At 47.7% G+C, this 13661-nt stretch overlaps 1 protein-coding gene across 9 annotated transcripts in view; it reads left to right on the forward strand.

Annotated features, from left to right (window-relative positions):
• The window catches only part of PCNT (pericentrin), a 129981-nt gene that overhangs the window by 88695 nt on the left and 27625 nt on the right, over positions 1 to 13661 (forward strand). For all 9 annotated transcript variants that reach the window (XM_045776969.2, XM_045776971.2, XM_045776972.2 and 6 more), the window contains 3 exons: positions 3665 to 4378; positions 5242 to 5344; positions 8752 to 8906. In XM_045776969.2, coding sequence (XP_045632925.2) covers positions 3665 to 4378; positions 5242 to 5344; positions 8752 to 8906 — 972 coding nt within the window. The remainder of the gene's footprint in view (positions 1 to 3664; positions 4379 to 5241; positions 5345 to 8751; positions 8907 to 13661) is intronic.

The following is a 13661-nucleotide window of genomic DNA, read 5'->3' on the forward strand; positions in this document are numbered from 1 at the left end:
AGTTTTCATTGTACAAAACTTTCATCTCCTTGGTTTAGTGAATTCTTAGTTATTTTCTTCTTTCTTGTTGATATTGTAAATGGAATTGTTTCCTTCATTTCTCAGCTTCCTCATTGTTGGTGTGTAGAAATGCAGCTGGTTTTTGCACATTGACTTTGTATCCTGTGGCTTTGCTGAATTGATCTATTAATGCTAACAGGTTTTTTTTTTTAAACAGAATCTTTGATTTGTCCATATACAATCATATTTTCTTGGAACATAGATAATTTTACCTCTTCCTTTCCAATTGGACACATTTTAATTCTTTTTTCTGGCCTAACTGCTCTGGCTAGAACTTCCAGTACTGTGTTGAAGAGAAATGGTGAAAGCAGGCATTCTTGGTATGTTCCTGGTGTTAGAGGAAAATCTTTTCATCACCATTGAGTATGATGTACACTGTATGTTTTCATGTATGGTTTTTATATGTTAAGGTAGTTTTATTTTAGTACGTTGAGTGTTTTTATAATGAAAGGGTGTTAAACTTTGTCAGATGCGTTTTCTGCATCAGTTGAGACAATCATGTGATTTTTTTTTCTCCTTCATTTTGCTAATGTGGTGTATTACGTAGGTTGGTCTTCCTATGTTGAACTATCTTTGCATTCCAGGAATAAACACCACTTGGTTAGAGCGTATAATCCTTTTAATAGGGTATTGAATTCAGTTCGCTAGTATTTTGGAATTTTTGCATCAGTGTTCATAGGGGTTATTGGTCTGTAGTTTTCATTTTTGTAGTGTCTTTTTCTAGCTTTAGTATCAAGGTAATGCTGGACTCATGCCATGAGTCAGGAGGCATTCCTCTGCTTTTTTTTTTTGTTTTAAAGATTTTATTCATTTATTTGAGAGAGAGAGAGAGAGCGCAAACATATAGGGAGGGAAGAGGCGGAGGGTGAAGCAGACTCTCCGCTGAGCGGGAGCCTGAAGAGGGGCTTGCTATTGCACAACCCTGAGGTTATGACCTGAGCTGAAATTGAGTCTCGGACACTCAACCGACTGAGCCACCCAGGCGCCCCAGGATCACATGTTTTTAATCCATTCTGCCGTTTTCCATCTTTGATTGGAGAGATTAAGCCATTTACATTTAAAGTAATTACAAATAAGGAGACATATATTTTTGTTATTTTGCTGTTTGTTTCCTATATACCTTATTGCTTTTTTTGTCCTGATTTCCTGCATTACTATATTCTCTTGTGCTTAGTTCACATTTTATATTGAAATGTTTAAATTCCTTTCTCATTTATCTTTGTGTATATAATATAGCTGTTTTTGTGTGTGGTTATGTTAGGGATTACATTTGGCATCCAGCATTATAACGCTGTGGTTTGAATTTATAGCAGCTTAACTATAAAAACTGTTCATTTAGAGCTCTACCCCTTCCCTGCCCCTTTTGGGTTTGGATTTTTATGTACTGTGTGCCTCAAAACATAAATTAATGATTGCTTTAAATCCAGTAATTTCTTAAGTTATGTAGAAAAAATGAGTTACAAACTAAAGTTAACAATAATGCTAACTTTTAGGTTATTAATTTTTTAAAAGTGTGCCTTTTAAATCATGATGAAAACAAAATGTGGAGTTGCAAACCACTGTTATAACAGCACAAACTTTTTAAAAAATCTAAGTACTTTAACATACAGTATTCTGTTAGTTTCAGGTGTGCAATTTAATATGCTGGCTTTTATTATTGTGCGTGCATTTACCTTTACGGAGATCTTTATTTTGCCACGTGACTTCGAGTTACCATCTGGTGACCTTTTATTTCACCCTGCAGGACTCCCTTGAGCATTTCTTGCAGGGTGGGTGTAGTAGTCAGAAACTCCTTTAGCTTAAAATAAATATTATTAAAAAAAAATTCCTTTAGCTTTTATTTATCTGGAAATATCTTAATTTCTTCCTCAGTCTTAAAGGATGGTTTTGCTGGATATTGGATTTTTAGTTGAAAGGTTTTTTTTCTTTTAGCACTTTGAATATATTGACTTACTGTTCTCTGGCCTCTGAGGTTTCTGATGAGAAATCTGTTGGTGATGTTATTGAGGACCCTTGTATGTGACAAATCACTTTTCTCTGCTTTCAAGATTCTGTCTTTGTGCCATTAGCTTTTATACATTTGATTATAAGTGTATCTTGGTGTGTGTCTCTTTGAGTTCTTGTTATTTGGGGTTTGTTGAGTTTCTTGGGTGTTTATATTCGTGTCTTTCACCAATTCTGGGAATTTTTCAGTCATTATGTCCTCAGATATTCTCTCAGCTGCCTTTCTTTCTTCTTCAGGGACTCACACACTGCGTATGTTGGTCTGCTGGCTGGTGTCCCACAGGTCCCTTAGTCTGAATTCACTTTTGTCAGTCTTTTTTTTTCTTCAGACATGATCATTTCCGTTATTCTGTCTTTAAATTCAATTCTTTCTTTCTCCTCCTCAAATCTGTCTTTGAATCCCTTTAGTGAGTTTTTTATTTTAATTACTGTGTTTCTCAGTTCTGCAGTTTCTTTTTGGTTTCTTTAGATTTTCTTTCTCTCCATTGATATTTCTATTTTGTTCACACATCATTTTCTTGACCTCCTCCACATCTTCCTTTAGTTCTTCGAATGTGTTTCAGACTATTATTTTAACATCTTTGATGAGTAGATCTGACATCAGGTCTTTTCCAGGGACAGTTCCTTTGATCTGTTTTTTCCCTTCGAGTGGATGGGCCATACTTTCCTGTTTCCTTGTATGCCTTGGATACTTTTTTTTTCTGGTTTGTTTTTGAGCACTGAACATTTGAGTCTAATTGTGTAAATTTGGAAATCTGAATGTCCTTCTTCCTCATAGTTTGCTATTTTCGTTATTGTTCCTTTTTTTTTTTTTTTTTTTTAATTGTTGTAGGCTGTCTCTGTGCCAAGGACCAGCGGGAGGTATAAACTTCAGGTCTTCTCAGATATTTTCTTAGTCTGCAGCGTTGCCTGGGCACACACAGTCACTTTCTCATTTCTTCTCTGTATGCAGTTGTTTTTGAATGTTCCGGTTTTTAATTTCCCCTCAAAAAGAAAAATGCTGTGGTGGGAAAAAAGGGCACTGGCCCTTTACATCCCCTGGAGGTCACTTCAGCCAGAGGGGGAGGGGCTGCCACAATGGCCTCCCGCCACTTTGCAGCTCAGCACCTCAGTATTTGTGGGACAGCCCCTTTTGCCCCCCATGGCTCGCACACAACGTGTGTAAGCTGCTCCAGGAGTGGGTGCACGGCTGTCTGCCCAGGGGCTGGGGTTGGGAGGTGGGTCGCTGCTGCTGTGCTAGGAGCTGAGCTTGACCCAGCTTGACTGCAGTTTACCCTCCAGTCTCCTCCTGGAAGCCTTGGACAGACTCCAGAGTTGTATGTAGCAGACAAGGGTCTGCCGGTGTGGTTGGTGCTCGGGGGGCGGCAGCTTTCTGCTGCCTCCTGCTCGGCCGCCTTCCCAGAGTCTGTAGCAATCACCTTGTAGGCAAGGGCTCTTGGCTGTGATTCTGTCGCTCATGGAATCTCCACCCGAGGGCTCGTCGCGGAGGCTCATTCTTAACCGCTCCGACAGCCTCTGAAATTGGCTTGTAAATACCAGACAGATGTGACTGTGTGTAATTCAATTATTTTACGTTATGCATGTTCCTTTTTACATGCAGAATAAGGAAAAACTACTGGAAGATTGTCAGTTGCAGAAAGTTGGTCTCATAAGTCAGGTGAAAGAACTTCAAGAGAAGTTGAACCGTCTGGTGTATTCTGTGAACTTCCAGAACATCGAGACAGAGGGTTCCAAATGTCAGCAACCAGGAGTGTCTTCACATGCTTCAGAAAATAGTCTGAGTGATAGTTCCAGTGATGGCGAAGAAACTGATAGAGCGCCTCTTGTTGGTGTGCTTCCTGTCGATAAAACCACGTGTGGTCTGATTGACCTTGGTGGAAATCAGGATCCAGCGGTAACAACTGAAACGTCAAGTGTTCCCGTGGGAGATCAGGTTGATGTGCGGGACAGACCGCTTTGTTTACAGGCGGGCTTCCACGGTAGCTCCCGTGACTTAACGCCTACTGAGGGGCCCGGGCCCTTGAAGAACACACTCAGGGCAATGGATCTGTCTTCCTGGAGCTCCCCGGAGGTTGTCAGGAAGGACTCGACCCTTGAGCCTGTGCCCAGCCTGCCCCTGACACCGTGCTCGGACGCCCTGAGCCTGGATGCCTCCCTGCAGGACAGGACCAGTGCCTCGCTCCAGGCTGACCAGTTGGAGCTGCTCTGGTACCTGGGTGGATCAGCAGCAGGAAAGGCCTCCAGGTGGGCAGAGTCTCCACTGGCTGCAGACAGAGCTCCCTCCGCTGACCACCATGTGCAGCGGATGGCCGTGGTAAGTGGTCTTCCCTGGGTGCTGCCCTGGTTTGGCGTCTGTGGGTTGCCCAAGGCCCCAGAGTGTTCCCATGGGAATGTGTCTGCAGCCTGTGGTATCATAGCTGCAGCATTGTTGGTTCATCTCCTGGTGGGGCCAGCGGCCCAGGCGTGGGTGCGCCCCTGACAGTCCCCTGGTCAGCCATGTGTAGGGACGGTCAGCTTTCTGCAGCACCAACCCCAGTCTGTTGCAATTTGAATAATTAGAGGACTTCAGTTATTCCTATAAATATGTGCGGCGCACCAGTCCTACTCAGATACTCACGCCAGGCCTCCGTGCTCTCACTAGCGCTGACTCGAGAAGCACAGTCACAAACTCGCCTCCGTGTGTAGTTTTCATTCAGGTTCTTTGTCTAGAATGTGTTTCCTAGATTTGTTTTCAGTCATATTTCATATTTAGTAGATTCTACATATAATGCTAATTAATTTCAAAAAAAATATTTTTGAGTTAGATTGTATCTTTTCTTACAAACTGATGTTGGGATTTTGCATATCCTGGGTTAGATAAAATAAAAAACAAGTTACAGGGAACATGATACTTGAGATACCCATATACCCACACACATTATCACAAAATTGTTTTTTAATATGAGATATTTGCTGGTGACTTCTTTAACATATTCCTAGAGAACCGTGGCTGGGTTTGTTTAAATTCTTAGAAGGACAGGATTTCAATGTTTTCCCGAGCATGTAACACTCTTGTTTGGGTTCTGTGTGGGAAAATGATAAATTCAGGCCTTAGAAAGTTTCCATCTGGTTAGTTCAGCTCCGTGATGTGATAAGTTGTTATTTTATGACCATTTAAAAACCTGCCTGTTTGAACAGGAGAAAGATGTTGAAGATTTTATTGTAACGTCTCTTGATACTCAAGAAAAGCCCAGATCCTCTCCTCTCGGGTTCGAAGGGAAGAACAATGGAAGTGAAAACAGTGAGTCAGTCTTTTTTCTTTTCTTTTCTTTTTTTTTAAACTCTACGGTTTCAGGGAACAGAACAGCACGGAGGGCCCTCCAGGTTGGCATTTGCTACACCTGTTGGTGCACCCTGGCCGTGCCTGCCTCCATTTCCTCTCTGTGCTGAGTGACACTTGAAGGACTTGAAGGCCTGAGGCCATGTCACTCTGGAAAACTCCATCGTGCACCTTCACGGAGTCCAGGCCCCTGCACTCAGCACAAGATGTCCACCGTGGCCCCCGGCAGCATCTCAGCTGTAGACCTTCCTTAGATTTTGCCACGTGCCCCATTGGCACCCTTCACGGGAGGGGACGCTGCGCCGGTACGAGGCATTCAGATGTCCCTTGCTGGGCACCACAATGTGGGAGGGAGGCCGTGCCATGCGGGCCCTGAGAGGGAGCCCCTCACCTTTCCAGCAGTTCCTGCACCTCGTTTGGGCGTTTGTAGCAGTGACGTCAGCATGGGTGTCCCCAGGTGTCCTTAAGAGAAGGGTATGCGGGGCGCCTGGGTTTCACAGCGGTTAAGCGTCTGCCTTTGGCTCAGGGCGTGATCCCGGCGTTCTGGGATCGAGCCCCACATCAGGCTCCTCCGCTGTGAGCCTGCTTCTTCCTCTCCCACTCCCCCTGCTTGTGTTCCCTCTCTCGCTGGCTGTCTCTCTCTCTGTCGAATAAATAAATAAAATCTTTAACAAAAAAAAAAAAGAAGAGTATGCACATCGACACTGTGGTCTTCCCAGGGCATCACGGCACAAGGCTTGTGGTGTCTGCCTGGGCCCCTTGGCAGTGGTGTCTGCCAGGCTTTGTTCGGATTTTTCCTTTTTGATTGCTTGGTGTTGGGCAGGCAGCTACATGGACACCATGCCTGTGATCTCATTTCTCAGACTCGGACCCTCTCACCTTAGCCTCCAGGAGTGATATTGCCTAGATTGTCATTGGGATGGTTGCCAGACTGTGACCTTGTAACCTTGTCCTTCTATAATTGTTGGTTTTTTACAAGTCCATCACCTGTTGAGATTTTTTGACTTAAAAAAAAAAAAAAAAAGTCATCATTGACTCAATTCAGTGCTTTTGAAAACTAGACCCCAGTGAAATAAAGTTCACTGGCATTTCAGCCTGTGCTGAGTAGGGCCAGCAATGTTAATTTTAGTTTTGAGTTATTCCAGATAGTAAAGAACTGAGTGGTTCTGCAAGGTGCATTCCAGCCCCCCCCCACCCCCCCACTCCAAACCACCGGTCCCTGAGGACACCCACATTTAACTTCGAGAAATTTGTTCTGGTATTTATTTCTAGGTCACATTTGCTAGTTACAGCAACATGTTTAAACTCCCGGCTGCCAGTTTCTTATACTCCCTTCTCCGTCTTTCTAAGGTGGCCCCATCGTCCCGTCCTATCCCCTCACCACAGAGTGTGTTTTGAGTGCGCCTGTCAGATTCCCGCAGAACCTCTGGGACTGAGTGTCCTCTCCCAGACAGCTGGTATTCCTTTCTCGTTGCCTCCTTCCTGTTCTCCGTCGTGGGTCCTGCCCACGCTGTCCGCAAGCATGCACGGCCCACGTGGCCTTCACCTTCTGAACGTGCCGTCTCCGCTTTCTGGGTCAGACCCCTTGTCGCTCCTTCATGGTCCTTATTTGAAGTCGTGTGTTCTCTAGAAGCGTTTGCAGAAGAAGCATGTGTGAGATGGGTTTTCTGAGAACGTGTGCATCTCCCTGATGTTTGATGGTTTGGGCTTGGTGCAGACTCCAGAGCGTCTGACCGCTGTCCCAGAGCCTGGTGTCACAGAGCACCGCGGCCGCCACAGGACGCCACGTGCCTGGGCATGTGCTTCAGCCTGAATAGGTCTTCGTTGCTCCTTGGCTCACTGCCCCATGGCTCTCACCTTGCCGTACTTGCTGTTAATCACTGGACTGGTTTTCTTATTTTCTTACTTTGTTTCCATTTCTTTGTACTTTTGTTCTTATTTGTTAAAGAACTTTTTAAGAAATTATTTCTTAAGCTTGGAAGTGAATGTGTTCATTTCTGCTGTGTCTTAACTTCTAAGAGCTCTTCTTTCTTATTCTCTGTTCCTTTCTTTTGAAACTTCCTTGTTCCACAAATGAGACTTATTTCTCTGAAGACATTCTGGTTTTTCTGAAGTTTTCTTGTGTTTGCTGGCTTTGTTGTATCTTCTCCGGTGGTCTCCGAGTCCGTTTCATGCTGTCTTTTGCGCGTTCCTTGGCACGTTTAAGAACTTAGACTCCTTAACAGGGTGGTCGTCAGCAACTTGCTCTAAGTTCTGTGCTGGGAGGGGCCGTGCTAGGGGCTCTGTGTCCCCGTTCCCACCCACGCTCGGTGCGGGTTGGAGAAGCAGCTGCAGAGGCTGACCCTGCTCTGCCCTGGGTTCTCCCTCTGTTTTCCAAGCCTGTGTGGATTGGCTGCGGACTGCAAGGCCTAGAGACATATCACCTACTTGAGAGGTTTGGAATGCCTTTTTGAGGCCCCATCCATGAGGGGTTTCTGGTGTCTCGAACCCTCGACTGTTGAGGGCTCTCCGGTCCAGTCTGGCTGGTCTCAGGGCTTGTCTCCACTCCCTCCCTCCATCCCAGTCAGGTGTGTTCACCTCTTCCTGGCCAGACGCTTGCTGCGGCACATGGCCCCGTGATTGGCGCCGTGCATCTCCTGTCCCCTGCCCCCTCTTTCTGTGTGCCGGGGGCGGGGGGGGGGGGCGGCTGCCCTGCCCTGATCCCCTCCTTGGGTGTGGAAATGTAGGCCCTGCACACGTCTGTCTGCCCAGGCGCTTCCTGTGTGAGCCCTGCGGGTTTGGGTCCTGTCTTTGGGGGGTGAGGAGACCCACTTCTGCATCTGTTTACAGATAAGCTGAGATACTATTAAGGTTTATGTTGGAATCATGGGAGTTAACATACCAAACATGCAAAATACGCTTTTTCTTAATGTGTGTAGTTATATCATCTCACAGATTTATGAAAGTATTTTTTTTTAAAGATTTTATTTATCTATTTGACAGAGATAGAGACAGCCACTGAGAGAGGGAACACAAGCAGGGGGAGTGGGAGAGGAAGAAGCAGGCTCATAGCAGAGGAGCCTGATGTGGGGCTCGATCCCATAACGCCGGGATCATGCCCTGAGCCGAAGGCAGACGCTCAACCGCTGTGCCACCCAGGCGCCCCTATGAAAGTATTTTTGCCCTCTTCCGTGGTTTGTTGATGTCTTCAGGGAGGGGACCCCTGCTGTAGCTCTCCTGGGTGTTTCGGGTCCTCACGCAGCACCAGGAAGTGGGGGTCTGACCACGCCCCTGGCTCTCTGCTGAATGTGCCCCCCCACCACAGGGCCCTCCCCAAGGAATGTGCCACCAGAGGGTTGTGGTTCAGATCCTTTGTTCTGTGTTTTTAGGTGATGGCTCGGGGTTTGGAGAGATACTAAACCAAGGTTCAGGAAGACTGGATACCCCCACTGCTAGTCCTGCAGTGCCTCCTCCCACCTCTGGAAGGTTCCGACGGCCACTGGAGACCATGAAGGAGAAGGAAGTCCATCCGAAACAAGTGAAGGTGAGGGCTGGCAGGAACAGGGCAGGCGGTGTCGACGGGCCTCTGTCTGCTGTGACTGCTGTGTGGGCGCGTGCGTCGTAACGCGCAGACTGCTGCATCGGTCTAGCCGTGCCCTAACTTAGGTCTCGCATGAGTGTTTCCAGAGGGAGATAGCTGCTGCCCTGGGGTGCGTGCAGACAGGTGTCCCAGGTGAGAGCCTGGTGCGGCGGGCTGGTGGGGCTGCGGGAGCCTCGGGCACTAGGATCCCCAGAGGAGGACCAGCTCTTCCTTACCTGCTGCAGCACAGCACACAGTGGGTCTGCAGGTGCAGGTGTTGGAATGAAGCACAGAAGACAAACTAGGGTCAGTCTTCCTGACTTGAGTTCAGTTGTCAGAATGCATGACCCTCTGTGGGGAAGTGGTTGTGGGTTTTATTTGGTTCTGGAGATTGACCTTTGGCCTTTCCTAAGATGTCTGTGGCATGTGCCCACGACTGACGGGGCCGCCCTCTGCCAGGCGCCACGAAGCATGGACAGCCACATTGGAGAGCCCACCCCTCTGTGCTGCGGGAGCTGCTGCTCGAGCGGGCGTGTTTCCATCCTGTCAGAGTTTAACAGACCGCTCTGTCTCGTGCTCTTCGCTGTCTTCCTGAAGTTGACACTTGAGAAGGGAGGCTGTCTTTCTTCACTCTTGTAGCAGTGCAGGCATTTGCATGGCCAGCCTCAACTCTGATGGGCAGCTGGCTCCACCAGCACATGACATTTACTACTGTACAAAACTAGAAGTTTCCTGGTGGGGTGGCTCCAAGCGCGCCCCTGGAGAGGCCACCAATGTACCCATGCTCGCTCAGTCCTTCCCTTCTGCCATCAGCTGGCTGTCCTCAGGGTGGCAGGGGGCATTTCTAGGTGTCTGGCAGGGAACGGGGCCAAGGCTTCCTTTAAGCCTGTTTTCCAGAAGCATCCCCCTTCCCCTCCCCCCAAGAAGACCTTCCTTTCACTCCGTGGCAGAGCTGGTCATACAGCCGCCAAGACCAGGCCCGTTGATGTGCTGGGCTCCTTCTGACCCACCTCTGACTGGGCGTTGCGGTGTGAGGCACCCGCTGCAGTTCTGCAGGCCCTGCAGGCACCTCCCCTGAGGACCCAGTCATGCTGCCCCCGGTCACAGAGCTGAGTCCTTGTCGACCGCTCACAGTCACACTGGAAGAATTTGGTGCTCTGGGCTCAGAGCCACGTCCTCGCTAGAGGAAGGAGGAGGGAGGCCACAATCAGCATGAGGCACTTTAACTTGGAGCAGACTTTTAAAAAGCCTTTGTTCTAGTTTTAATTGATGCGTGACCGCGTGTAAGTTGAAGGTGTGCAACGTGTTGATGGGGCACGGTGACTGCACAGTGAGGTCCGTGAGCACCTCCATCCCCCGGGGCAGTAGGTCTGTGGGACTTTCAACAAGTTCTCTTTTCTCTTGACGGTTTAGCAAATCATTTCATGTCAAACCACTGACACAAACTTGGCTGAATAAGTAAATGATGTAATGTCACTGTCGTGTTTTATTCACACACTGAAAGCATCTCCAAAGAAAACTTTATTATTTTTTTTTAATTTGAGTATCATTGACACCAATGTTCCACCAGGTTCAGGTGCACAACTTGGTGATTTGACAAGTTTGTATGTTACGCTGTGCTCCCCACAGGTGTGGCTGCCACCTGTCCCGTTATGTCACTGTTACAGTACCATCAAAAGAAAATGATTCTTTTAAAAAGCTTCATTTATTTGAGAGAGAGAGTGTGCACGTGAGCATGAGCAGGGTGGGGGAGAGGCAGAGGGAGAGGGAGAAAAGCAGACTCCCCACTTAGCAAGGAGCCTGATGTGGGACTCGATCCCAAACCCTGGGATTGTGACCTGAGCCGAAGGCAGACATTTAACCAACGGAGCTACCCAGGCGCCCTTGCATTCCTCAATTTTTTACATGACCTAAAACATCAAAGGCACGTTTCTTAGCGTTTCCAATCGAAGCAACCTAATATTAGAAGAATTTGTAATTTTTAAGGAATGAATTTGGTTGTTACGACAAGCGTATATACTTAGGCTTTGGGGTTTAATGCTTGGTGATTAAAAAAGAAAACACAGAAAGAAGCCCAGTAAAGGCCCTGGAGCCCTTTCAGGAAGCAGCTGAGTTGCCTGCAGAGGGAGCCGGATGGATGCCGCCGGGAGGGTAAGGACGGAAGCTGTCACTGTGTCGCTGTTTGTTAGCCTCACGCAGAACCTTTGACTTCGTGTCTCCAAGTGACAGTTGAAAATAGCAGACAAAAGGGGGAGTGAAGCATGAGAGACTGTGGACTATGAGAAACAAACTGAGGGCTTCAGAGGGGAGGGGGGTGGGGGAATGGGATAGGCTGGTGATGGGTAGTAAGGAGGGCACGTATTGCATGGTGCACTGGGTGTTATATGCAACTAATGAATCATCGAACTTTACATCAAAAACTAAGGATGTACTGTATGGTGACTAACAGAATATAATAAAAAATCATTAAAAAAAAAAAGAAAAAGAAAATAGCAGAACCAGGGTCACCTGGGTGGCTCAGTCGGTTAAGTACCCAACTCTCGATTTCTGCTCAGGTCATGATCTCAGGGTCGTGAGATCGAGCCCTGTGACAGACAGGCTCCTCTGTGCTCAGTACAGAGTCTGCTTGAGATTCTCTCTCCCTCGCCCTCTGCCCCTCCCCCTACTTGTCTGTGCTCTCCCTCTCTCTAAAATAAATCTTTAAAAAAAGAAAACAGGACAGAGATATTTTCTGGTAGGTTTCTCAGATCATTTTCTTTTAAGTTTCTACACCGTTTCTGGAGTTTGAAGCCACAGCACTCACCGTGAGGGACGGCGGTGTGAAGAGTAGCCTGTGCTCCCATCTGAAAGCCGGCCCCACGAGGCCTCCCAACACGGCAGCCACAAACCAGAGTGGCAGCGGCAGGGGCTGAGCCTCAGGACCATGTATGGTCATGACCCTGGGTGCCCTGAAGCCAGGAGTACTGGTGCTCACAGCCTGAACAAGGGCTGGGTGGCCAGGCTTGGACATCTCTGGAGCCCCTCTGGAAGCAGCCGTGAGTGGGGGCGTATGAGGGCCTGTGGTGCAGCCCTGCTGGGAGGCGCTGTGCATCAGCAAACAATGGCTCCTGGGACAAGCAGGCGTGGGAGGCCACGGAGGGGTGGACTGGCTTCCAAGCCGTGATCAGACTGTGTGGAGGGGCAGTCACAGCAGTGCAGGTTCCTCGACAGAATGCCAGTCCTGAGGATAGGGCTCTGGAACCTTCTCGGCCCCAGTGGTTATGTCTGTGGTACCCAAGCTTCAGACCACTCGCAGGCCTCCGTGTCCCGGCCAGCATCAGACCCGGGATCCTGTGATGTCTCCAAAGGGCTGCAGTGGCCTCGCGGGAAGCTTTGCTCGCGGAATGGTGCAGGCAGAGTACCTCAGCCCTCACAGGTGTTTGGTAAAATGCGTTTCTCCTCATTTTTAGATGCAGGAAAGTATTTAAAGAGTAGGAAGTGGCGGTCACCTGCAGCCAAGTCATTCCTGCATCACTCGCTGTTCCGCCTGTCCTGTCTGTCCAGGCAGCGATGGGGCTGCGGACGCGGGGACGGCCTGTGGTCTCCCCTGCACCTGCCTTCTCACCCACAGTGGCCACCATCTGCAGCTGTGTACAGCAAATGAAATGCTCTTAAAATAAACATAATGTGTAGTTGGACTTTTAGCGCTTTTAAGTTAATATTCCACTTTTTTGGGTCACATCATTGGAATCCTAGCGAAACCTATTTCTAGTTAACTAGTTGTACTCTGTCGTAAGCCTCTTCATTGCTACCCCCCCCCCACCACAGGAATCTTACCATTTGTTTACTTACTTATTTTTAGAAGTCATGATGTGTTTATACCTGTTAACTTCCCCATTGTAGGTGGTGAAAAGACATTAAAAATAAAACGTTAATCATATTTTTAAAATTTAAATTGTAGTTAACATATAGTGTATTATTAGTTTTAGTTTCAGAGGTAGAGGTCAGTGATTCGTCAGTTGCATATAACACCCAGTGCCCATCACATCCCGTGCCCTCCTTCGTGCCCATCACCCACTTTCCCCATCCCCTCCAGCAGCCCTTTCAGTTTGTTTCCTAGAGTTAAGAGTCTCTCATGGTTTGTCTCCCTCTCTGATGACTTCCCAGTTTTCCCTCCCTTCTCCTGTGATCCTCTGCACAGTTTCTTAAATTCCACATAGGAGTGAAACCATATAATTGTCTTTCTCCGGTTGACTTATTTCACTTAGCATAATCCCTTCCAGTTCCATCCAGGTCATTGCAAATGGCAAGATTTCATCCTCTCTGATGTCTGGGTATTATTCCATTGTATATATGAACCACATCTTCTTTATCCGTTCAGCTGTGGATGGACGTCTGGGCTCTTTCCACAGTTTGGCTGTTGTGGACGTTGCTGCTGTGAACATTGGGGTGCAGGTGCCCCTTCGGATCACTCCATGTGTATCTTTGGGGTAAATACCTAGTAGTGCAATTGCTGGGTCGCAGGGGAGCTCTATTTCCAACTTTTTGAGGAGCCTCCCTACTGTTTTCCAGAGCGGCTGCACCAGCTTACATTCCCACCAGCAGTGCACGAGGGCTCCCCTTTCTCTGCATCCTCACCAACATCTGTTTCCTGACTTGTTGATTGTAGCCATTCTGACAGGTGTGAGGTGGTGTCTCAGTGTGGTTTGGATCTGCATTTCCCTGATGACAAGTGACGTT

This window comes from Ursus americanus, chromosome 4 (genome assembly GCF_024610735.1).
Source record: "Ursus americanus isolate L20-20 chromosome 4, mUrsAme1.1.p, whole genome shotgun sequence".
In the NCBI taxonomy this organism is placed as follows: Eukaryota; Metazoa; Chordata; class Mammalia; order Carnivora; family Ursidae; genus Ursus; species Ursus americanus.